This window comes from Aquarana catesbeiana, linkage group LG01 (assembly GCF_042186555.1).
Source record: "Aquarana catesbeiana isolate 2022-GZ linkage group LG01, ASM4218655v1, whole genome shotgun sequence".
In the NCBI taxonomy this organism is placed as follows: domain Eukaryota; kingdom Metazoa; phylum Chordata; class Amphibia; order Anura; family Ranidae; genus Aquarana; species Aquarana catesbeiana.
In genome coordinates this window covers 528,178,584-528,204,045 of record NC_133324.1, presented here as the reverse complement: position 1 = coordinate 528,204,045, position 25,462 = coordinate 528,178,584, and the positions used below count along the sequence as shown (strand labels likewise).

General features: G+C 40.3%; 1 protein-coding gene across 1 annotated transcript in view; it reads right to left on the bottom strand.

Moving 5' to 3' along the window:
* The window catches only part of CACTIN (cactin, spliceosome C complex subunit), a 491,157-nt gene that overhangs the window by 122,467 nt on the left and 343,228 nt on the right, over positions 1 to 25,462 (bottom strand). The window contains exon 9 of the mRNA XM_073594704.1: positions 5,342 to 5,619. Within this exon, the coding sequence (XP_073450805.1) occupies positions 5,342 to 5,619 (278 nt within the window). The remainder of the gene's footprint in view (positions 1 to 5,341; positions 5,620 to 25,462) is intronic.

Below are 25,462 nucleotides of genomic sequence, written 5' to 3'. Positions count from 1 at the left end.
TACTTTTGTTGGCCGGATATACTTACCAAGGCAATCACATATATCCTTCACTAGCACTTCCCTGCACATTATCCCTTTACTTTCACTGCACTTTTTTACATTTTACCTCTCATGGGTGATGCACTGGCTCCTTTTTAACTGAATTTGAGGAGTCACAACACAGGATTTTTCTTTTCTTTTCACAGCGCATGCTCACACTAATCTTTTAAAAAAAAAAAAAAATTCAAAAAATTTTTTCCCCCTTTTTCTCACCCTGCACCCTCACTATTTGTCACATTTTGCATCTTTGCTAACATAGATATTGAGAAATATTGATATAGATACTTTTGTCTTAAGTGTAAATCTAGTCACAATACAAGGGGATATTTATCCTATATATATATATATATATATATATATATATATATATATATATATATATATATATATATATATATATATATATATATATATACATATATATACACATATCTATATATCTATATAGATATAGATATATATCTATATATATATATATAGATATATATCTATATCTATATAGATATATATATATACACATACATACACACACCCCTTGAGGGATCCCCCTTTGGTATATAGACGAAAATTAGATTAACAGATAAATATTGGTAGATTAATACCAACATTATCATTTAAGATAAATATTTTTCTAAATAAATTAAAACATCTTGCATACCATCATAACACCATAGATGGACATTTTCTAATTCATATTATTATGACCATTTTCAGGTGTCCCTCTCTTTCCATTCCCCTCCCTCCGCTTGTGGGTGGGGGCCACGCTGTTTGTGACCACCTGCAAGTCGCACAGGTCGGCCCTGCCTCCCCTTGAGGTGTGAGTAGGGACGACATTCCAGCGGAGTCCAGAATCATAAGTGGGAAATCTCCGGATAAACCAATGCATGACATAGAAGGTAACTATTTAAAACACTATCTTCAATTTCCTATAGAAGACATAATTTATAGTACTAATACTTTGATCCTTTTTCTCTGATGCAATTGTAGAGCTATTATGAACCCCCTGAGGAAGACCATGACCCAGTAAGGTTGAAATGCATTGGGGTTTTCTCTGTCATCGGATAGTATAACTTCAATCAATGTTTTAAGGTGGCATTGTTGTATGCATAACCTGCATAATAATGTTTACATGACACCAAAATTACTGTCTGATCTGTTACCTCAATTTGCTGTGTTATGCATTATGTAAACCGGAGCTCATGTTTTTAAACTTGTGTCTTGTATAGTCTATTTCCAGAGCTTTTTTTTCAAATAAAATTAATCATTTTGAATAAAAACTTTATTTGATTTATAATTGCTGCTAAAAAACCCCACGGGGATCTTCCATTCCTTAGTATAGTTTCCAGAGAGTCTATGCGCCGCCATCAACATCTCAGTGCTCACAGAACTCTCACTTCATATACACAGAATTTAAACCTTGAATGCTAATAGGGGCAAGCTGTTCCCTCATACTGGAGACTCCTCCGCAAATATTCACTCGGAAAATCCAGGCTCATGTGTGGGGGTGAAGTAAACAGACAAGCCTCCAATAGTGCATTAACTTTTACAAACCAATTTAATAAAATAATTAAAATCTGCTTACATCTAAGCACAATAAAACGCGCTTCAAATGGTAAAAACATTGGCGTTTCCGCCTCTCACATCACCGCTACGTCTTACGGCCACGCCCTACGCGTTACATCACGTGACTTCTTCAGGGGACAATTGATTGTGTTTTTATACTTTATGCAATCGGGATGACGATCTTCTGAAAGGGCTCAGACTGGTTACCATCTGCCTTCTTTTCTCCCCTTGTGAGTGGGAAAACTGCTCGTTTGACCTTTCTGTGACAACAGAGGTCAATTTGTTGAGGTGAGCGAAGCACTACTAGTGTTGGTGGTGGATCCCTTCTCTCTGGGAGTCTGGTGTGTTTATTTTGGTTTTCCAGCACTGGGATACTGTTAAAGGATACCTTTCTGCTGTGTCTTTCTACTCACTGTTGGATATGGACTTTTAATTAACACTTACATGCGCTGTACCTATTTGTATTTATGAATACTTATGTACATGTGATTGCAAATTTATTAAAAATAAAAAAGGAAAAAAAGATATCAAACTTCTTTCACATTGTCATTATGGGGTATTGTTTGTAGAATTTTGAGGAAAATAATGAATTTAATCCATTTTGGAATGAGGCTGTAAAATAACAAAATATGGAAAAAGTGAAGCGCTGTGAATACTTTCCAGATGCACGGTATATCCTCAGCTACTAGTGGCAAACCAGTAGGACTCCTGCTGGGCTATTTATGAGCAATCAACCATTGTGGTTTTAAGGTGGAGTGCCATTTAGGCCACAGTCCCTGCAGGCCAATCTGATCTATACGCACATACAGTATCTCACAAAAGTGAGTAGGGCTGAAACAACTAATTTATTAACCACTTCAGCCCCGGAAGAATTTACCCCCTTCCTGACCAGAGCACTTTTTGCGATTCGGCACTGCGTCGCTTTAACTGACAATTGCGCAGTCGTGCGACGTGGCTCCCAAACAAAATTGACGTCCTTTTTTCCCACAAATAGAGCTTTCTTTTGGTGGTATTTGATCACCCCTGCGTTTTTTATTTTTTTCGCTATAAACAAAAGAGCGACAATTTTGAAAAAAAAACACATTAATTTTTACTTTTTGCTTTAATAAATATCCCCAAAAATATATAAAAAAAATATTTTCTTCCTCAGTTTAGGCCGATATGTATTCTGACATATTTTTGGTAAAAAAAATATCGCAATAAGCGATTATTGATCGGTTTGCGCAAAAGTTGGTGGCGATCAGCGATTTTTACCGTGACTGGCAGACACATCGGACATTTTTGACACATTTTTGGGACCATTGTCATTTATACAACAATCAGTGCTATACAAATGCACTGATTCCTGTGTAAATGACACTGGCAGTGAAGGGGTTAACCACTAGGGGGCGGGGAGGGGTCAAGTATGTCCTAAGGAATGTTTCTAACTGTGAGGGGGTTGGGCTGTGTGTGACACGTCACTCATCTCTGCTCCGATGACAGGGAGCAGAGATCCGTGACACTGTCACTAGGCAGAACGGGGAGATGCTTGTTTACATTAGCATCTCCCCGTTCTTCCTCCCCGTAAGGCGATCAAGTCTGCGGGACCCGCGACCCGACTCATGGAGCTTGCCGCTGGCAGCGCGCGCGTGCCCGCTGACCGCCTCTTAAAGGGGGAACGTACAGGTATGTGATTCTGCCTGTACGAGCCCTTCTGCCGACGTATATCGTCGTGAGTCGGCAAACGGTTAATCAACAACTAATGGATTATGAAATGAATCTATTACCATTTTCATAATCGTTTAATCGGCCAGGCGATTAGTTGGCCTGCATACAGAATGCATTATTTGTTTACATATCAGGAAATACAGTGCAGCACACCATCCATACATGTAAGTAAGTGCCTGAGAACTTGCGAATGTGTGAGGAGCAATGCCTCATGGGATATGTAGTCCTGGACAGGAAGTGAGTGGTTCTAAAGGCAGAAATTTTCTTTAACTTGCTCTTGGAGCACTCTATACTGTACTTAACGCACAGCAAAAAGCACTGCAGAAACAGATCAAAAGCAAACTGCATAGGTGTATACCAAGCCTTATGCTGGCCACATGGATCAATTTTCAGACGAGAATATTCATATGAAAAATCTTTGTACAGTCGCTGAATGAAAGAATGTTGTTTGAAATTTTCACTTGCTTTTAACATTCTGTTTCAAAATGAATGTAATTTCTGAACGAAAACCACATACACTGTCTGAAAATTCCTTTGACCAAGCAGTTTTCTATTATTTCTAAATTTTCCTGTCACCGTGGTTGAAAACAAACGTCGATTTGACCCCACTAATGATTAGAAAATCAAACTAACGTTCTTAAAATGACATTTTTTTGAATGAATACATTCTTTTTGTATGGCCAGCATATAATATATTACAGTTCTGTTTGAAAATCTGAAAAACAGTCTAACTTTTCTTTTTTCTTTAAATAAAAAAAAAAGATCTGAGTCTGATATTTACCAGATTCAACCTCTAGTAGTGTATACAGTATATCTCTTCTGTCTTTTATTCTCAGAGTGGATTAGAAGTTTTGCTCTCTAACCATAGAGTTGGTTATTTATATTTACCACCGCATAGAGATAATTAAGAATAAATTGCCTTTTTTTTAAACTTTACATATTAACTAAATTATACACCACACTTTTAAGGTTGTTAACCCATAAATCAAAACAATAATCGGCCAACTAATAGATTATGAAAATAATCGTTAGTTGCAGCCCTAAAAGTGAGTACACCCCTCATATTTTTGTAAATATTTTATCATACCTTTTCATGTGACAACCCTGAAGAAATTACACTTTGCTACAATGTAAAGTAGTGAGTGTACAGCTTGTATAACAGTGTAAATTTGCCTCAAAATAACTCAACACAGCCATTAATGTCTAAACTGCTGGCAATTGCACACATGAGATAAACGGGCTGATCTTTAGGCAGATGCACGGGGGTGCCATTCATTTTTAATAGCATCTCCACATATCGGCACAATTTAAAAAAAAAAAAAAAGGTTGGGGATTTCTTTCCCCATGTTTCTGTGAGTAGGGCAGCTCATTAAATTGACAGGCTGCCCGACCTGCCAAAGACGGCTGCACAAGACTGAGCCATGCCCAAACCATGTCAACTTTATGTGCCATTTGTTCAGATATATCACTTTGATCTATAGACATTGTTTAAAGTGATTGTAAAGTCTCATTTTTTTTCAATAAAAATAACAAACGTGTTATACTAAACTGCTCTGTGCAGTGGATTTACACAGAGCAGCCTGGATCCTCCTCTTCTTGGGTCCCTCTTCTGTGCTCCTGGCCCCTCTCTCCTGTTGAGTGCCCCCACAGCAAGCAGCTTGCTATGGAGGCACCAGAGCTGAGTCGCAGCTCCCTGTGTCCATTCAGACGTGGAGCTGCGGCCCAGCCCCCTCTTTCTCTCCTGATTGGCTGACTGACTTTGATTGACAGCAGCGGGAGCCAATGGCGCCGCTATGTCTCCGCCAATCAGGAGGGAGAGTCTCGGACAGCCGAGACACTCGTGGACATTGCTGGACAGAGAGGGGGCTCAGGTAAGTATTAGAGGGTGCTGGGGCAGCTGCTGCAAACAGAAGGCTTTTTATCTTAACGCATATGAAGATTTAATGTTTGTCTGTTCAAATATTTTGAAAGTGTCAACAATTTCTATATGATTTAGTTACTTTTTTATTTGCATACCATACTCACATCTTACCTGTCACTTGTAGCTGTTGTCTACACAATACCAGTCTCTGTTGGTCTTCTTCAAAGTCTACTATGTGTGCATCAAAAGGCAGCTCCTGGTTGGTTAATAGTTTGGGGCTGTACCTTCCAACATCATAATCATTGAGGCTCTGCTGTATTAGATCTTCTTCAATAAGCACAGACTCCCCACATTCATCTTTCCCCTCCCCTTCTGGCACACTTCCAGATTCATCGGGTACTGAAACATCAGAAGATGGGCCAGGCTGTTCTGACTCATTCTTAGCCGAGCTGGAAAAACGTGCAAAAATAAAAATATTTGTCATCAATGAAAATCTACATTTACTGAAAAAAATATTTAAGACAAAACAACAACAGGACAACAAAGTCAATTACTGAGATGTCAGCAACAACCTATGCATTTCTGTTATCACAGTTGTTTCTTTTTAGGCTGGCTACCAAGAGATTCTGAAAGGGTTTCTGCACATCTTGTCTTTAACCTTTTCATGTCCTAGGCGTAGGGTAATCAAAACTTGTGACCAATTTGATATGCAGTGGTTTACTCAAGCAATAACCTCTTTGCATACCAAAATGATGTTCACATTGATTTTAACAACATATGGCTTCCATTTGACAATTCATTTTTAAAAAATTCAAGTGTGTGTTTTATTGTAAAATAAGCAGAGAAATAGTCAAAATGTAAAAGAAATTCAGATTTAGTGCATACTATATTTCACATAATTTAATATATACCAAATAAAGTTACTCCATTATTTTCTCCCATTTATCCTGACCCCAAATATGTTTTGATATTGACACATACGTCAGAGCTATACAGGCATATATTTTAGATATTAGGCATTTTCCAGTACGACTGTAATTTACTGATCAAACTAGGATGACTTTAAAGTGATACTAAACAGAGAAGTGTTAATTGCCATAATTCATTAACATAAATCATATACATCATGCCACTGTATTTCATTTTTTTTTAATCCTCCAAGTACCTTATTCTTGCAGCAAAGTTGTGGTCACATGATCTTTCCCTGTTCTTTGGCATCTGCAAGGAAAGATTTTTGGGAGGGGCTTCTGATACTCTGTCGCTCTCTACAGTAAGAGTCTGTGTCTGGCCAGCCCTGATTATTGCTGTGCCAGTCATATTACTAAAAAAATCAGTTTCAGAAGAGCAATGCAAATTAAAATATAAATATCAAATAACTGTTTTACAGCTCCCAATAAATCTTTATTGAACATCAAATGTGTATATTTTGTGCAGTAATATTGTGCAGAGATGACTGACACTATTTTTCATTTTGTTCAAAAAGCCTCTGCAACCAATTTTTTTTTTTTTTTTTTTTAACTTTACAGATATTAGCAAATACATTTGATATACACTATATTACAAAAAGTATTGGACACCTGCCTTTACACACACATGACCTTTAACCTCTTGCTTACTGGGTACTTAAACCCCCCTCCTATCTAGACCAATTTCAGCTTCCAGCACTGAGGCACTTTGAATGACAATTGCGCGGTCATACAACACTGTACCCAAATTAAATTGTTATCATTTTTCCCCCACAAATAGAGCTTTCTTTTGGTGGTATTTGATCACCTCTGCGGTTTTTATTTTTTGTTAAAAAAATGTAAAAAGACTGAATTTAAAAAAAAAAAAATATTTTTTTATATTTTGCTATAAAAAATTTAAAACAGGTAATTTTTCTCCTTCATTGATGTAAGCTGATGAGGCGGCAGTGATGGGCACTGATGGGTGGCAGTGATGGGCACTGATGGGTGGCAGTGATGGGCACTGATTAGTTACACTGATAGGCAGCACTTGTAGGTGGCACTGATTGGCATTACTGGTGGGCATTGATAGCTGGCACTTGTGGGCATTGAGAGGTGGCACTTGTGGGCACTGTTAGGTGGCACAGATGAGGCAGATATGCCTCTTCCACTTTGGGACAGATGTCCCTCGCATCTGAGCCGGTGATCAGCTTTTTTTTCTACTCGCGTTATCACCGTGAGTAGAAAAAAAAAAACTATTACCGATCTTTTGTTTACATCATGTGATCAGCTGTCATTGGCAAGGAAGGCCTGGCTTGCAATCTCCGCTCTAATTCACCGCAAAGGTGTTCTATTGGGCTGAGGTCAGGACTCTGTGCAGGCCAGTCAGGTTCCTTCACCCCAAACTCACTCATCCATGCCTTTATGGACCTTGCTTTGTGTGTTTTTTTACCTAAGTCCCTATAACTAGAACTGAAGGCAGTCTTTACCGTGGATAAAGATTTGCGCTGGTCGTGAAGTCGCAACCCCTGCTTGGATGGTCCTGAAAGTTCTATGAAGTATTTCAACAGTGAGCACAAATCTGGTGAGATTGTTGGCTGATATATGTTTATATGTTAAACGTTTATTGTATTGTTAGTGCAAATTGTTAGGCCTGTGTAGCCGGTCAATAGTACTGGTGAGAGTGAGGGTTTGATCAACCCTGATTATCTGATATAGCCTGCAGATTGACAGGATAAACCACACATCTTTGGAGGAAAAAGTGGGAGAAATATAGATTATTTTTAATTCATTTTTTTTTTAATTTTTTTATTATTTAGCTTATTTTTATTTTTCCCCACGTGAGTGTGAAATAGCTCTCTGTTCCAATAGAAGTTCAATGTGGCCTGCGATCTAAGAGGGCTAAGAATCAGTGGTATAGTAAGGCATTGATTAAGAGTCTGCAATAGTTGCAAAGGCAGATGCAAATGTTGCTGATCACATTCAACAATTAGTGACTGAGAAAGGTGTATTGGAACAGAGATTAGATGAGTTGGAGAAACATGTATGTTGAAGGAACAATGTATCGCATCTTTAGGACAGAGAGAGGCTGGGAATCAAAATGCAATAGAAATATTTAAGAGAGAGTTACAGGAATGTAAAACCCAACTAGCTCAAAAAGATCATGCCATTCTATCTTTGAAAGCACAGGCAATGGAGAAAGTACACAGCCAGTGTTGTGCTAACAAGGATGCACTTCCCTTTGTGACACAGGAGCAGGGAGATAGGATGCTGATCGAACAACAGCCAATGTATGTGGCTGACAATCCTGAAAAATCCCCAAATCAAAGTTCTGTTCTTACTTCTGCGTCAGAAAGGACTGGGCAAGGATTAGGAATTATAAAAAGGGAGGAATTACAGGGTGCACAGGCAGCCATAATGGAGTTATCCTCCAAACATGCAAAAGCTGAATGTGCAATGGTGGAGGTACCCTCCCCGCACATGCTCAGTGCACAGCAAAGATAGAAGTGAAACAACAGGCAGAAAAAACTGTATGCTAGTGTTGCTGCAAATGATGTTACTATGAGGGGAATCAATGTTGGATATTTAAATAGAAGTGCGATAACTGCACTTGAAATTGATTCAGGAGTTGAAACAGTGGAAACGTCTGATGACTCCTCAGACGATGAAAGTATGTTCATTCCAATCATAGTAATATTATCCAACAATGTGAGTTTTCAGAGCCATATGCTCAAAGAAGGGCCTCTGCAGGGAGACCAGTGCTCAAGTGCTTATTGTGTAAAACGGGGGGGGGGGTCACATGAAATAGCCTAAAACGACCCCAAGGTGTTATGAAGTGTATTCTGCCAGAAGGGGTAGCAATCCAAAGCATGGAGACCATAGTAATCAAACCCATTTCCCTTTTAAGACCCAAATGCGGAGACTACAAACTGAAAATCATCAATATGTAGAACAGCTGCGTAAAGTCAAAACGAAGGTAGCCGCATGGTTATTCAAATGTAGCACTGGGGGAAACAATGTTAGCAGCACTTAGTGAGTTGCATGGATGCTAAGAATTTTCTGGTCAACGTTTCCTTGCCATCAATAAGGTTTAGACGTGAGCTTCATGTTTAAATATGATAGAGGAGCCTGTGAATTATTAATTTTTTAAAACATTTTTTTTTCTGTTATTAGTATGTTTTTTTTTCTCTTCTTATTTTTCATTTTTTTATTAAATTTTTTTAATTTTTGTTTTTGAATGTTTTTTAATTTTTTTTTAAAGAATTTTTAATAATTTAATTTTTTTTTATTTTTTATATGTTTTTGTTATTTGTTTATTTTATTTTTGTTTTGTTCAAGTGGACAAATGATTATGTTTAGTCCACCTGAAAGGGGGGTAATTGGATATACCCTCAATTAGCAGCTGAATAGATGGTCATGGCATATGTCCTCCAGCTGAATACATTTTGTTTAAGACAAGAAGTTGGTAGGAAGCCATTCTAGCTGCGGGAGTTGGTTTTTCCCTAAACACAGCCAGTAACAAGACTGGATGAACATTCCAATATTTGCCCCATGTGCTAATCTACAATTCTGGCTTGTATGTAGTTGGACGCAAATTGCATTGCCATTTTTCCTGAGTAATGTGGCAAAGTTTACCACTACTGCTTGCTTAGTATAGGGAAATATGGTAATTGTTCCTCTAGCATTACAATTAATGGGTAAAGGCTTGGGGGACTTAAAAAGTCAATTGTCATGATAATTGTGTGTAATCACTCTCTTTGTGTTCCTTTTCCAGAGACCAGGGAAGAAGTTAAACTGGTTTGGATACTAAAGTTTGTGTTTGTTTTGTTTGCAGGTCCTTCAAAGTGGGAACAACAATGGGCAAATTTAGCAGAACAGGGGTTAGGTTATTGTAAATGCATAATTGATTATCACATGGTGCAATGAGCTCATTAATTAGTAACTGTTTGCAAACAATGAAAAAAAAAATGAACAACAGTCAAGCATTAATGGATTAAAGAGTTACAAATGTTGTGATGAGGTACAGTACAGATGTTTTGTTTTTTGTTGTTCCCATTAACTAATTGTCTTTTAGATGGAAATGAGCACTTACTCTTCTCATGTGGAAAGTCCATGGACGTGTCTTTAATTAAAAGTTGAGTGTTTGTGATTGTTTTATGGTTGTTGTCTTGTCATGTTGTTGTTTTTGTGTGATAATGGCCAGATTTTTATTTTTATAAATTTTTCTTAATTTATGGTTATTTGTATTAGTATTTTTTTAACTTTTAGTTTTGTAATTTTTTTTATTTATTTAATTTTTAAAAAACTTTTTTTGGTATTTGTTTAGTCATCTATTTTATTTTTGTTTTGTTCAGGTGAAAAAATTATTATGTTTAGTCCAGCTGAAAGGGGGGTAATTGGCTATTCCCTCAATTGGCAGCTGAATAGATGGTCATGGGATATGTTTAAAACAAGAGCTGGTAGGAAGCTATGCTAGCCGCTGGAGTTTGTTCTTGTGTTATTTGTTTTTATGTTCATTCAGATGGAAAAATTTCCAAAAGGTTTACGCTTTGTTCACCTGAAAGGAAAGTTAGTGCATAGATCCTAAGATACAGATAAATGCATTGTTTATGTTTAGTGTTTGAAATGAGAATTTTTGAGAAACAACATTTACGTTCGTTTTTTTACATTTTTGATCATACCATGGGGATCCACTTTAGAGTGGGTTCATCATAAAGAAGTCATGGTTGTTTTGATAGTTTGATCAGAGTTGCAGAAGCCAGGAATACCAAGTTCCAAGGAAGGAACTATAGGTAAACGTAGCAAGCGAGCAGGTATTATGGATAAGAATTTGATTCTGCTCCTGTTTTTCACTTCCAGAGTCCTGGTGGAGCGAGATTGGAGAGGTCTCTGGAACATGGATGACAGATGATCATCTGGTTGGCAGTTTGTCTGTGCCACACCACAGCGCAAATTTGCTCTGATAAACATTCAGGAGAGAGGAGACAAACGAAAAGATTCAGATTAATACTTTAATTAGATTAATTAGATTAATACTAATACTGTTTTTTTTCTTATGGAGAATTTAGTACTAATGCTCAATCTGAAAGACTGTGCCTATCAACAAGACTTGTGAAACATTTTTGCCGGAGTCTCTACCGATGAATGCAATAACGTGCTATTAATACATGTGCAATGGGTTGGAGTTTGGGGAAGGAATATAACCTGTCCAATCCTTCAGAATATGAAATGTAAAATATAGTTTTTTTTTTGTTGGAGGGAGGAATTGAAAGAAGAAAAGGTTTTTAATGTATGACATGTATTGACTTAACGGAATTATTATGGTGCAGGTACCCAGGAGGCTGGCACTTATGCATAAGGTGTCGTTTGGCCACACTAGAGGGTGCCAGGTGACACATCAATGGGGTGAAAACTTCCTTGTAGGGGTGGTGTCTCAATCTTAGCAGTCCTGTAGAGAAGCTCTCGGTTACTGGACACCAGAACTGGACATGGGGGAGATACGCCTGGTTGATGTCTCACCTGAGAGGTTGAAACCCTGCACAAGTAATACCAGTGACCACACACAGGAGCAAGCTCCGTTAAATAAAGGGAACAAACGCTGGCTACCAGGGTACAGTATGCCTTCACCACATGGCGCTGAAGCATCTCACAGTGGTTGATAAAAGCTTATTGCCTTATATGTGCTGAGTATACACTGAATCAAGTGCGGTCATTGTACCAGTGGCTTACTCCCAGAGATTTGCGGACACAGGATGAGATTCACGCAGGATGCTTATTTCTGAGGAGTAACCCGGAAGAGGAGGGATGTATTCAGCACTATATTGGGGGAATAGGAGCTGGGATGGGTGTTGTTAATGGAGTGGACATCGGCCTCCTGAGTAACAAACTTTTAGCCATAGCTTCAGACAATAAGCGGGGCTTTGTTGCTCAGAGAGATTGGTGGCATCCGTGAGAACATTCAACAAAGTCACAAACACCCAGGTTAAAGTGGCTCCAGATTTTCTCAACCATGTTGATAGGTTGGTAGAGTGTGTGATGGAACAAGACAGAAATTTGTCATGGGCTCTGGTGTGCACGCAGTGGCAGGCAAAATTATTGACCAGCATCAAGCTGATTGTACAGTCTCTGTATGAGGGGCAGTGGCCTGATGAGTTAGCATCATCGTTCAGTAAGAATTTGCCAAAACACATCACTTACACTAATCCAAAGTGGTGGTCGAATGCCTGGATAGGCTGTACTAGTTTGGATTGTGAAAGGTGTTATGCTGTATGATCCCATATACAGACTCTGTCTTTATATTTGGTGGCATTAATGGGCTTACAGACTGGGAATTCTATCTTGTTGCATTTGAGGCTAAATTACCCACATGTGATCAGAGAAGATGGAAGCTGGAGGCAGGTTGATATTTCCCTCGGTCAGAAGCATGACCATGATGTCCTTTGCATGCCAGGTCAATACGCAATGGTGAATGAGAAATGTTGGGAATATATTTCACTCTGTGTTCTGGATGGAGAGATCATTGCTGGGAAGGAAGCACCTGGGTATTATTTGGGACATAGACAAGTTTTTCTTTGTCCTAAAGGATACCAATGTAACATTAGTCATGGAACTAGGGGGTTCCTTGAACCTAACAGTAGGTAGAGGTGCATGATATACCCTGGGCATGGTCACAGAAATCCAGGCACAGGGATGGAATTGTGTGCGTTTTGTCATTGTTGCAGATTTATGTGTGTTGTTACACTCAAAATTTATATAGAAGGGTCTTTCATTTATCTATGCAAGCTGGGGGACGAATTGACGGTCAGGTCTCTTCGTACAAGTTAGAGGCTTTGCTGCCAATTCAGAGCCCTGAAGTACCGCAAACATGCCAAGTTGCGATAGGGAAGACATTATGGGTGCAATGAAAAATCTGGACTGCCGCACTCCGGATTGGAATAATAAAGGTAAAATCTTCTTTATTGAAAAAAATGACATGGTATAAAATGCGTACATTGCTCTGTTGAAGTGATACAGCATAACCGCTGATGCGTTTCCCGCTCCCATAGAGCGCTTACTCATAGCTGGTTTGTACAACAATGAAAGTCACTTATATACACATTGTACGTCTCACACATGACCCCATACTGATTGTATAACTCTAAACAGCTGATCGTTAGATTGTATGGCCTCTTTGTTAAGAGGCCATACAATCTAACGATCAGCTGTTTAGAGTTAATTGGGTGTGTGTTTTATGGTGGAGTGTTTATTGAAGACGTGAATGTGCAGACAAGATGTTTCTATAGACAATACAAAAAATATCCATAAATAAAAAGTTTATATTGCTTTTAAAAGTCTTTTGAAGAAGGAAAGTTAGGAAGATATAAAGTTTCCTTTCTTTCCACGGGACTGAGATAGGTGCTAAAACTAGCGCTTAGACGTATAAACATGTAAACCATTATATAAATGAATGCAGGTATATATGAGCCATATGGCCCAGCAGCCACGGCATAGTGTGAAAGATATCATATGTCTGCTCAGTTTACAAAAAAATGTTTTTATATATAAATGAGAATATTGTAAAGGTTATTATGAGGAGACACTATGAAAAACCACTGTGTTTTGTAAACGATAAAGTCTTACATGTGAGGATCTGTGACAGTGTTTGCATGACTTTCAAATTTCATGACTTTATGTGAACTCTACCAGATTTGAAATGCAAACAAAGTGTATGCATATATTGTGTGTGGGTGCTTTTTTAATAATCTGAACTCCACAAGGAAAAAAAAAAAAGAAAAAAAAATATATATATTTTATAAATGCATGTATACGTGCATTTATGTGTATCATAAATATAAAAGGTGAAAATGAAAAATAAAGTGGAGATCAACATAAAACGTGAAGGGGGCATGTGTATATATATATATATATATATATATATATATCTATCATCGTGAAAGTATATATAGAATATATATAAAATGAAACAAAGTGGAAACTAAACCATGTATTTGTGGCTTGACTAAAAAACATGATCAATAAATGGTCTATGTCTGAGTGTATGTTTCCCATGCAATCCCCTACACATATACCTGTCGAGCTTGTGATATGCATACAGGATATAAATGGTAATAAAATATATCATGCACCAATAATTCTGTGGCTCAAACTCTCAAAAATATATGTCTTTGAAAGCATATGCTTATCCACCTGATAACATTCACTGTGGTTAAACAAAAAAATGGGCGTTTACTAAGCGTGTTGTTTTAAAGCAATCTCATCTCTTGGTGTGCCGTCTTCATGTGTATGGGCAGAACTATATGAGATAAAGAAGATAAATGTTACGTCTAAATGTGTTATCGTCCCCCTCATCCATCCGGAGTATGGTACTTAAAATACACATATTTCAAAGTAAATACCAATTCAAGTGGATGAGTGACAAGACAGACATGTGGATGGTGTATCTCCTTGCTCGCTGCAACCCCTGGTATGGGATGGTGTGTATATAGGCCCCCTGAAGGTGAAAAATGGACTTATGCGTTCAAAATCGTGAGGGCTATTCCTATAAATTAGGTGTTGTAGCTTGCTTACAGCAACCGTTGGACAGTGGTGTCTGACTGGAGATGAAGAATAAATAACTAACTAAACAGACAAACCAAAAGTTAGTAAATATAACCCATAATGTCCTTTTGGTATGAATGTATAGATATATCCCCAATCGTTCATCCATGTAAAGAAATAAATACAAGAACCTCATCAAGGTTCTGTTTTGAAGAGAGGAAAAGAAGGAATATTTCAGCCAGACTATATGTAGCCAAGCTCTTGGATAGTTGCAATTTAAGCTCTTATGCGATTTTTTTGATAGAGGTTGGTGGATAAATGGATGGCTAAAGGGAGAGGTGAGAGGACAGGGGTATAGATATATTGCTAGACATGTCTTTCAGAAATATTATTCGTAAAAATGTGAAACGTCCCACTCAAAGTTTAACCCCCGTGGGATTCTAGTGTCTACTGAGAATATCCAAAGGACTTCTCGTTTACACAAAATCTGGAATCTGTCTCCTCCCCTCACTGGTGTCCTGATTTTCTCAATCCCTTGGATAACTAAACTGGAGGTGTTTTTGTGGTGTGTGAAAATCCAGTGTTTTGATACATTTGTTAAAATCTCTTTCTCAATATTATACAGGTGATCATGTAGCCTATCCCTGAGACGTCGTGTTGTGCGTCCAACATATTGTACCTGGCAGCTGGTGCATGTAATGACATACACCACAAATTTGGTGTTGCAGTTTATAAAAGCGGGGATCAAAAACTCTTTTTGGCTGCTGCATGATCTTATGTATTGGCCGGTTTTGATGTACCCGCAATAATTGCAGGTTTTTATTCCACATTTGAAATTGCCTGTGAAATTAAGCCAATTTGTTTTAGTACGTTTGGTTGTAAATAGGCTGGGAGACAGTGAGCGTCCAAGCGTGGGTGCTTTGCGAGAAACAACCTTGATCCCTTTGGAGAGGATGTTATTGTATATTGGGTCATTGTACAGTACCGGAAGATGTTTCACAATGATTTTCTTTATTATGTTGAATTCTGTACTGTATGAGGTGGAAAAGACTGGAGTCCTAGGAGATGTTTCTCTTTTATGTTGGGTTTTTCTATGTGGTTTCTTGTTTAGAAGCGTGGACCTTGGAATAGATTTTACTGTATTGAGTGCTTTTAATATAGATGCATCTTTGTAACCTCGAGTTTTAAACCTATGTGCCATTTGTTCGGCCTCTGCTTCAAAAACTTCAGGGGAACTACATAGACGCTTTAACCTCAAGAACTGGCTATATGGTATGCCTGTGATAGTGTGTTTAGGGTGTGCTGAATCAGCTCTGAGTAAAGTGTTGCCACTGAGAGGTTTTCTATACAAACTGGATTGGATGGTGTCTCCAGAGCCTGTCAGTTTCACATCCAGAAAGTCTATGGAGCTGACCTGCAGATTTCCAGTGAACTTCAAATTAAATGGATTGTCATTGAAGTATATAAGCCATCTGTCCAAATCTACCTCTCCATCTGATGTAATGAACAATAAGTCGTCTATAAAGCGACAGAAAAAGACAGTGTCTTTACGGCGGGGACTATCTGGTCCAAAGATGCGGGACCTCTCCCACCAGCCTGTATAAATATTGGCCAGTGAAGGGGAAAACTTGGCTCCCATGGAGGCCCCGCATTTCTGGAGAAAATAGTCCCCATCGAACATAAAAAAATTGTGTGTTAAAAGGTACTCTAGAGCTTGCACAATAAACTCCTGAAGTATCAGGGAAGCTTTACCTGTTTTTCTAAGAAAGTAAATGACTGCCTGAATCCCCAGGTGGTGTGGGATGCTAGAGTATAAACTCATCACATCACAGCTGATCCATCTGAAGTTGTTTTCCCATTTGATGTTTTGGAGTTTATTCAACAAATCATTTGTGTCTATTATGTAACCAGGGAGACTAGTGGCTATTGGTTGTAGATGAGAGTCATCCCACTTCCCCAAGCGTTCATTTAAAGAGCCTATACCTGCCACTATAGGTCGTCCTGTAAGGGGATTTAACCCCTTGTGAATCTTTGGTAAATGATGGAACACTGGTGTTATGGGGTTTTCTGGAATGAGAAATTCTTTCTCCCTAGGGGTAAATATACCGACCTGTATAGCTCTATCTATGAGTGTAGAGAGTTTGTTTTTGAAAGAAGTGGTGGGGTTGGAAGACAGTCTCTGGTATGTATGTTCATCAGTCAATTGGCGTAAGGCTTCACTTTTGTAAGCTTCTGCATCTAAGACTGCTACCATACCCCCCTTGTCTGCGTTCCTGATGACTATCTGGTCATCCATGGAGAGTCGGTTGAGCGCCTGTCTCTCCCTGGTGGTCAGATTGTCCTGTGCAAACTTGTTTTTATTACAACTGTGAGCCAGGTGTACCAGGTCTCCCTCTACCATTTTTTGGAATGTGTCAAGATCTTTGCCCCTGGCTGCCACCGGATAAAAATCTGATCTGCCCCTAGAGATATCAATGTGAACATCCGTGGGGTCCAGGGGGAAAGAATCTGACTCATGCGCCAAATCAGTCAAATCTTGTAAAGCACAATTGTCTACAAATAAAATAGGTGAAGACAGGGACTCACCTGTGTCACAGCTGTCTATGGACCCATTGAACTCATCTACTGTGCAATCAAAAAAATGTTTCCTAAGAGTAAGTGTCCTTGCAAATCTGTTAATGTCCAAGATCGTTTCAAAAAGATTGAAGTGTCTGGTCGGACAAAAATTCAGACCTTTTGCTAGGAGGTCAATTTCTTCTGTGTTCAGTGGTCTCTTTGACAAGTTGATCACGCTATGTTTTACTTCCTCGGCGTTTTCTCTCGCAGTGTGTAGCGTGAGTTGCTCGTGGCGCCTATGTTTCCTACCGCCTCTTCTTGTCTTCTTGAAGATGACTTTTTCTTTGTTGGTCTGGACCTGTGAGGGTTTCCAGAGGCTTGGCTTTTGGTAGATCTGATGGGCTCCGATGGAGTTAAAGATCTGTCCAGTGACGAGTTGGATGCGGTACGTGCTAGAGTGTTGTCGGCCGATTCTCCTTCATGATCGGAAAAACTCACTAGTTTGCCTCGATTTTTACGGAATTTGCTGGAATTATGAAATGACCTATTCCAGGTATAAACGCTGTTGCCCTGGTAGTCATCTTTATCTCGGGCCATTTTGCCCTTCTTGGTGTCAATTACTGCTTTTTCCATTCGGTCCAGTTTTCTATTTAGCTTTTCATCAAGTTCAGCAAAGCCTTTGGATGTTTGTGAGGTGGTGAGGTCTTTCTGTATTGCAGATATGTCTAGCTGTAATTTCTCTGTTTCCTTTTTCTTTGAGGCAATCAAAATTTTCATGAGTTTAAAGGAACAAGTATCTAGAGTGTCCGTCCACTCTTTTTTGAAATTTTCATCGAATAAATCCGAGGTGGGGAACTTTTTGATCCTTAGTCCTCGAGGAATGTGTAGTATTGATATATATTCCGTGAGAAAAGTTATGTCCCAATATGCTCTTATTTCTTTAGCCATCAATTGTTCCAATTTCCTAAAAAGCCTTAATTGTATCTCATCGTCTTCCGACGATTGTAAGGTGTGTGCTTGCAATGGCTGTCTTAAAGGATTATTGGATGGTGCTGTGAGCGTTCTGCTAAAAGCTGTTTCCACAACAGGCTCTTGCGTACTGATACGATCCATAATGGATATCCAATATGTTCTCTCACTCTGAACTAGGAGTGGTTTTCCAGTATTCCAAGGTAATCATAAAATATATGTACCTTAATGATGCGGGGACATGGCCGAGCTGGTGGAGAGAAAATATGTAGCAAAAGTCCAGATTCTTGAAATAAACAGGTTGGTGACCACCGCTCCAGGTAACTGGGTTTGAATTTCCCATCCTCCGCTAGGTGAATTGTGAGAGCTCCAGGTGCTGGCGATTGCTATTCCAATGGTATAGGGAAGACATTATGAGCAAGCCTGCCTAATCCCGACCCCTATTTACAGTAAAGGGTTATAGGAGGTTGGGAGCGGGATGCAAAGTTGAAGAGGTCACGTATATATGTATATATTATGGTAATGGGTTGATTTAACCACTTGCTTACTGGGCACTTAAACACTCCTCCTGCCCAGACCAATTTTCAGCTTTCAGTGCTCTCACACTTTGAATGACAATTACTCAGTCATGCAACACTGTACCCAAATGATTTTTTATGTCCTTTTTTCATACAAATAGAGCTTTCATATGGTGGTATTTGATCACCTCTGGGTTTTTTATTTTTTGCGCTATAAATGAAAAAAGACAGAACATTTTGAAAAAAATGCATTTTTCTTCGTTTCTGTGATAAAATTTTGCAAATTAGCAATTTTTCTTCATAAATGTTGGCCACAATTTATACTGCTACATATCTTTGGTTAAAATAACCCAAATTAGTGGATATTATGTGGTCTGTGTGAAATTTATAGAGTCTACCATCTATGGTGCAAATCATAAAAAAATGATCACATCTGATGTACTGAGGCCTATCTCATTTCTTTAGACCCTAACAAGCCAGGAAAGTACAAATGCCCCCCAAACGACCCCTTTTTGGAAAGTAGACATTCCAGGGTATTTAGTAAGAGGCATGGTGAGTTATTTGAAGTTGTCATTTTTTCCCACAATTCTTTGCAAATTAAGATTTTATTTTTTATATTTTTTTCAGAAAATTGTCATTGTAATAGCTTATTTCTCTCACATGGAATGCGCATACAACAAATGACACCCCAAAATACATTCTGCTACTCCTTCTGAGTATTACGATACCACATGTGTGGGACTTTTTCACTACCTGGCCACATACATGCAGGGAGCACCATCAGGTGTTCAAGGAGCATAAATTACCCATCTAACTTGTTGACTACCTATTACACTTTTGAAGGTCCTAGAGCACCAGGACAATGGAAACGCACCAAAAAATGACCCCATTTTGGAAAGCTAACACCCCAACGTATAATCTGTGAGGCATAATGAGTCTTTTGAACGGTTCATTTTTTTCCAGAAGTTTTTGGAAAATGTGCGCTTTTTTTTTTTTTTTTACACAAAGTTGTCCGTTTATAAGATATTTCCAACACACAGCATTTACATAGCAAAAATGACACCCCAAAATACATTCTGCCACTCCTTCTGAGTATGGCAATACCACATGTGTGAGACCTTTACACAGCCTGGCCACATACAGATATCCAACATGCAAGGAACACCTTCAGGTGTTCCAGGGAAACATAGCATGCACATACCAAGAATTACACCCCAAAATACATTATGCTGAGCAAAGGGTAAACAAAAGATTACCTGTGGTTTAAGTAGCACAGTTGTCCACAGGAGGATAGCACTGGTCCAGGCAGCAGGCAGGGACTTGGTCAGTAACAGTGAACACAATTTTTCAGGCAGCAGGCAGGGATACTGTCCATATACAGTCCAGGGTCAGTGCAGGCAGAGATATTGTCAGCAGTGTCAAAAATATTGGTTCTGGTAGTAGGCAGGAACATGGTCCATGTGCTGTGGTCAGTGCGACAGGCAGAGGCATGATGGCAGTAAGTCCTACAGGCAGCAGGCAGAAGTAGGGCCTCGTTCAGGACAGAATGGGGACAGGGGTAGAGGCTTCTCCCACCCAAATCTCTTTGAAGCCTCTGAATCTCCAGACCCTAATCTAGGAATGAGAAAAAAAAATAGTTTTCTTCATTCAGAATCATTATTCTGGAGCCCCTCACATATGTGAGACCCCTGTGTTGAATCCCACTAGTCCAGTTGCAGGGTACAAGATCAGTCCAAGAGGCAGGCAAATAACATGGTCAAACAGTCCAAGGTCAGTTCCAGATCAGGCAGAGGTATGTACAGAATTGTTAGGCAGAGGCATGGTCGAATAACAGTCCAGGGTCAGTTCCAGATCAGGCAGAGGTGTGCACAGAATCGGTAGGCAGAAACGTGGTCGAATAACAGTCCACGGTCAGTTCCAGATCAGGCAGCGGTAGGTACAAAATAGGCAGGCAGAAGCGTGGTCGAATAACAAGCCAGGATCAGTTACAGAGCAGGCAGTGGCATAAGGTGTGTGAAGGCAGGAACTGAGGATTACGTTTACCATACTTTACTAATAATTTATTGAAGTATGGTAACGGCGAAAACATTCACCTATGCAGAGGCCTGGTTGGGAAGGACATTGTGCACAATAATAAGATGTGTCTCTTCTGACTCCTGCTCTGGTATACACCTTACATCTTTTTTGACATCTTTGGCCTGTTGGTTTGGGAGGGAGTTTATCTGGAAAGTGGCGATCGGAGAGTCGACTAAGAATATCTGATCGGATGTTTTCTGGTGGGCCATTCGGGAATATAAGGGCAGTGTAAATTTCCTCCTGGTAGCCAAGGAAGGGTTGGGGGTTTTGGATGGAGTTGCGGTAAATGATATAGGAATTGAATATGGCCAATTGAAAAAAATAAATTGCTACTTTTTTATACCAATGGTTTGTCCGTCTTGTGGCAAGGTATGGTTCAAACCTATGGTCGCTGAAGTCGACTCCCCCCAGTAACAAATTGTATTCATGGATGCATGTTGGTTTTTGGATGGGGCCATTCCTTCTTGGGATTTCCACGTAGGTGTTATTGTGGATGGAAGCCAACATGTAGACATTCCTTCTGTCCCTCCACTTCACTGCCAGAATCTCCTTGTTTTGCAGACTTGCCGTTTCTCCTTTTCTCAACTTCTTATTGACAAGACTTTGAGGAAAGCCCTTCCGGTTCTTTTTTACCGTGCCACATGCTGGCGTCTTCTTCCGGTGAAGGTTGTGGAACAGGGGCAGAGATGTGTAGAAGTTGTCTACATACAGGTGGTAGGCTTTATCCAGTAGGGGGTATATGAGGTCCCAAACAACTTTCCAGCTGGATCCCAAGTAGTCCGGGCAATTAGGGGACTGCAGCTGGGTGTCCTTTCCTTTGTACACTATGAAGGCATATGTGTACCCTGTGGCTCGGTCACATAATTTGTACACCTTCACCACATAGCGGGCCCTTTGGCTGGAGATACATTGCTTAATTTTAAGCCTGCCGCTAAATTTAACAAGGGACTCATCCACACATATGTGTTGGTCCGGGTTAAACAGCTGGGAATACTTCAGAAAAAAAATTTAGTATTGGCCGAATTTTGTAAAGCCTGTCATAATTTGGGTCGTTTCAGGGAGGGCACTGGGTATTGTCACTGAAATGTAGGAACCTCATGATCATCAGATACCTGGTTCTGGGCATTACCGGGGAGAAGAGCGGGATGTGGTGGATTGACCAATAGGAACGCAATTGATTTTTTTTGGTCAGTCCCATATTAAATGCGAGGCCCAAAAAAAACCTTGAACTCCTCCACTGTTGGGTCTCTCCACTCGTAGGGACAGGCATAATATGATGTTGGATTTTGCAAAATAAATTGCTGTGCATACAGGTTGCACTGGGCCACAATTGACGCCAACATGTCCTCCGTAAAAATTAAATTAAAAAAATTAATTGGGGCAAAATTCTCCATCTCCACCTGGATGGGCAGTGAAAGGGGGAACGTTAGCTTCTCCTAAAGTAGGAGGAAGCCACAAGGGGTTCTGAAGGGCATAGGGAAGGCTGGCATGGGTCCTAACCCTTTTGGGGCTGAGGTGACACCCCACTGGTACTTGGCATTTCTTGCCGAGGTACTGCAGTGCTGGTGGATGGCCCTGCGGTGCTGGTGGATGCCACTGCCTCCTCACCAGAACGCCTTCGTTTGGCAGGCCAAATATCTTCCTCCTCTGAGTCTGTCAGTGTTCCACTACTGAGGACTGGCTCATAATTTAGGTCAGACTCAGAATCCGAATTTGAAAGGGAATCCGAAAAAGAGCTCCCCGTTGCTCTAGTCAGCCGTGGAACGAATTTGGTATGCCTCCTCGGCGGGAAAAGCTTTTTTTGGATATTGCTGGTGGTGATGAGACTGCACAGGTGTGTGCTAAGCCTGCACTGATGGGCACTGATGAGCACAGATGTGCACTGAGGCGGCACAGATGAGCACTGATCGCACAGATGTGCACTGATGAGGCGGCACAGATGTGCACCAATGAGGTGGCACAGATGGGCAGTGATGAAGCAGCACAGATGTGCACTGATTGATTGCACAAATGTGCACTAATGAGGCAGCACAGGTGGGCACAGATATGCACTGATGAGGTGGCACAGATGGGCACTGATGAGGCGGCACAGATGGGTACTGATGAAGCAGCACAGATGTGTACTAATTGCACAGATGTGCACTGTTGAGGTGGCACAGATGGGCACTGATGAGGCGGCACAGATGGACACCGATGAGGTAGCACAGATGTGTACTGATTGCACAGATGGGCACTGTTAAGGGGGCACAAATGGGCACTGATGAGGCGACACAGATGCGCACTGATGGGCACAGACGGGCACTGATGGCACAGATGATGCACTGATGGCACAAGTGGGCACTGATGCGCACAGGTGGGCACTAGCTATAGATGCCATTTGTCACTGTGGGCACCGTTTTGGGCACACTGTTTTTCTACTGAAAAAAAACTCACAATTGTTCACAGAAGCTCTCTCTCCTCACACGCTGTCTCTGTGTGAGGAGAGAGAGCCGGCAATGAGAGCTGATCTCATATGTTTACATTTGAGATCATCTCTCATTGGCCACGGCGATCGCGCTGTGATTGGCCATTTACAGCGATCTGTGATTGGCTGTGTCCAAGGGACACGGCCAACACAGATTTTCCCCGATGCACGCTCACAAGAGCACGCCGGGAGCGAGGAAAGGGGACAACGTCAATGGATGTAGTCCCGGCAATGTAGATCCACGCAGTAGCCGTCATTTGGTTATAGCGCGGATCTGAACTGGTTAATGTTATGGTATAGTGTGACCTATGTGTATTGTAGGTTAGTAATATGGGTGAGGCCCTCCTTGAGACTCTGTATCGGAAAGCTGGTCAATATGTTTCTCTGAGTGTGTGCTGGTGAATGGTGAGTGAATGGACACCCCTTGCCTGTACTGCATCCCGTCCTGAAAATACCGGAAAGGAGAAGATACTGAAGATACAGAATGGTGACATGTAAGCTGTCGCTGAAGAATGATGGTGGTGTGTCACTCAGTGGCAAAGCGGCACGTGTTGTGAAGTGCAACACGGTAAGACCATTATGGACGGTTCCATAGGAGCTGTTTCTGAAGCACCTGTTGAAAAACGCAACACGTTAAGACAGTTAAGGACTGTTCCATAGGTGCTGGTTCGGAAACACATGTTGGGGAGCGACACGCATTAAGACAGTGATGGACTGTTCAATAGGAGCCGTGTCTGAAGAAGGGTGGTATGCGCCCTTTAGGCGCAAAGCGGGTTATGTTGGATAGCAACAAGGTTTAATATCATACCTCTGGTATTTCATTTCCTGGTTGATACAGCCAGGGGGCCTAAGATCAGAATAACAATGGCTTGGCTCAAGCCCACCTGCTGTGATATGTGTGATTACAGGCTTCAAAGATAATAAGAGCTAGATAAGACGGCCCAGGGCTAATAGAGATGATTCATGGACAAACGCTGCCCCTTGTGGACAATACAGCATGCTTCCTGGAGAATGGATAGATGTTAGGAATACCTCTTGGCAATATCTATTGGACGGAAGGCAAATGGGGGTGGCTACGAGTAGGCGTGTATGTTTGAGTAAAAAGAGCACACACAGGCAAATAGCTCTCTTTGTCTTTGACCATTTTGAGACCTTGCTCTGAATGCTGGTTTGGGCCTAAGCCATGCGGCACAGAGCTCTCTTTCAACATCTTGAGACCAGCCGAGGAGTCTAGCTAGGAGGATGTAATAAGTATTCTTATATTGTGTTCTGATTGTAAGCTTTGTAACATTGTAATTCCTTTTAATGCTTTTATGTTAGTTTCTTAATTCTGCTGTTTAATATATTCCTATTTTGTTGGGAAATAAATGTAACATTGTTACATAGTTAGGTTGAAAAAAGACACAAGTCCATCCAGTTCAACCTTAAAAACAATAAAATAAAAAATATTGTACAATCCAATATACCCAATTCTATACTGACAGTTGATCCATAGGAAGGCAAAAAACCGCAGCAGAGCATGCTCCAATTTGCTACAGCAAGGGAAAAAATTCCTTCCTGATCCCCCAAGAGGCAATTGGATTTTCCCTGGATCAACCTATAAATGTTAGTACCCAGTTATATTATGCACATTTAGGAAAGTATCCAGGCCTTTCTTAAAGCAATCTACTGAGCTGGCCAGAACCACCTCTGGCGGGAGTCTATTCCACATTTTCAGGGCTCTTACTGTGAAGAAACCTTTCCGTATTTGGAGATGAAATCTCTTTTCATCTAGACATAAAGAGTGCCCCCGTGTCCTCTGGGTTGAGCGTAAAGAGAATAACTCAACACCAAGTTCACTCTATGGACCCCTTATATATTTGAACATGTTGATCATATCCCCCCTTATTCTACTCTTCTCAAGAGTGAATAAATTCAGTTCCTTTAATCTTTCCTCATAGCTGATCTCTTCCATGCCTCAGTATCAGTTTGGTTGCCCTTCTCTGCACGTTCTCCAGTACCCTGATATCCTTTTTTTTTTTTTTGAGAACTGGTGCCCAAAACTAAACTGCATATTCCAGATGAGGTCTTACTAATGATTTGAATATGGGCAAAAATATATCTCTCTCTCTCTGGAGTCCATACCTCTCTGAACACAAGAAAGGACTTTGCTCGCTTTGGAAACTGCAGCTTTGCATTGCATGCTATTATTGAGCTTATAAGTATGTCTATAAAGACACATTAATGA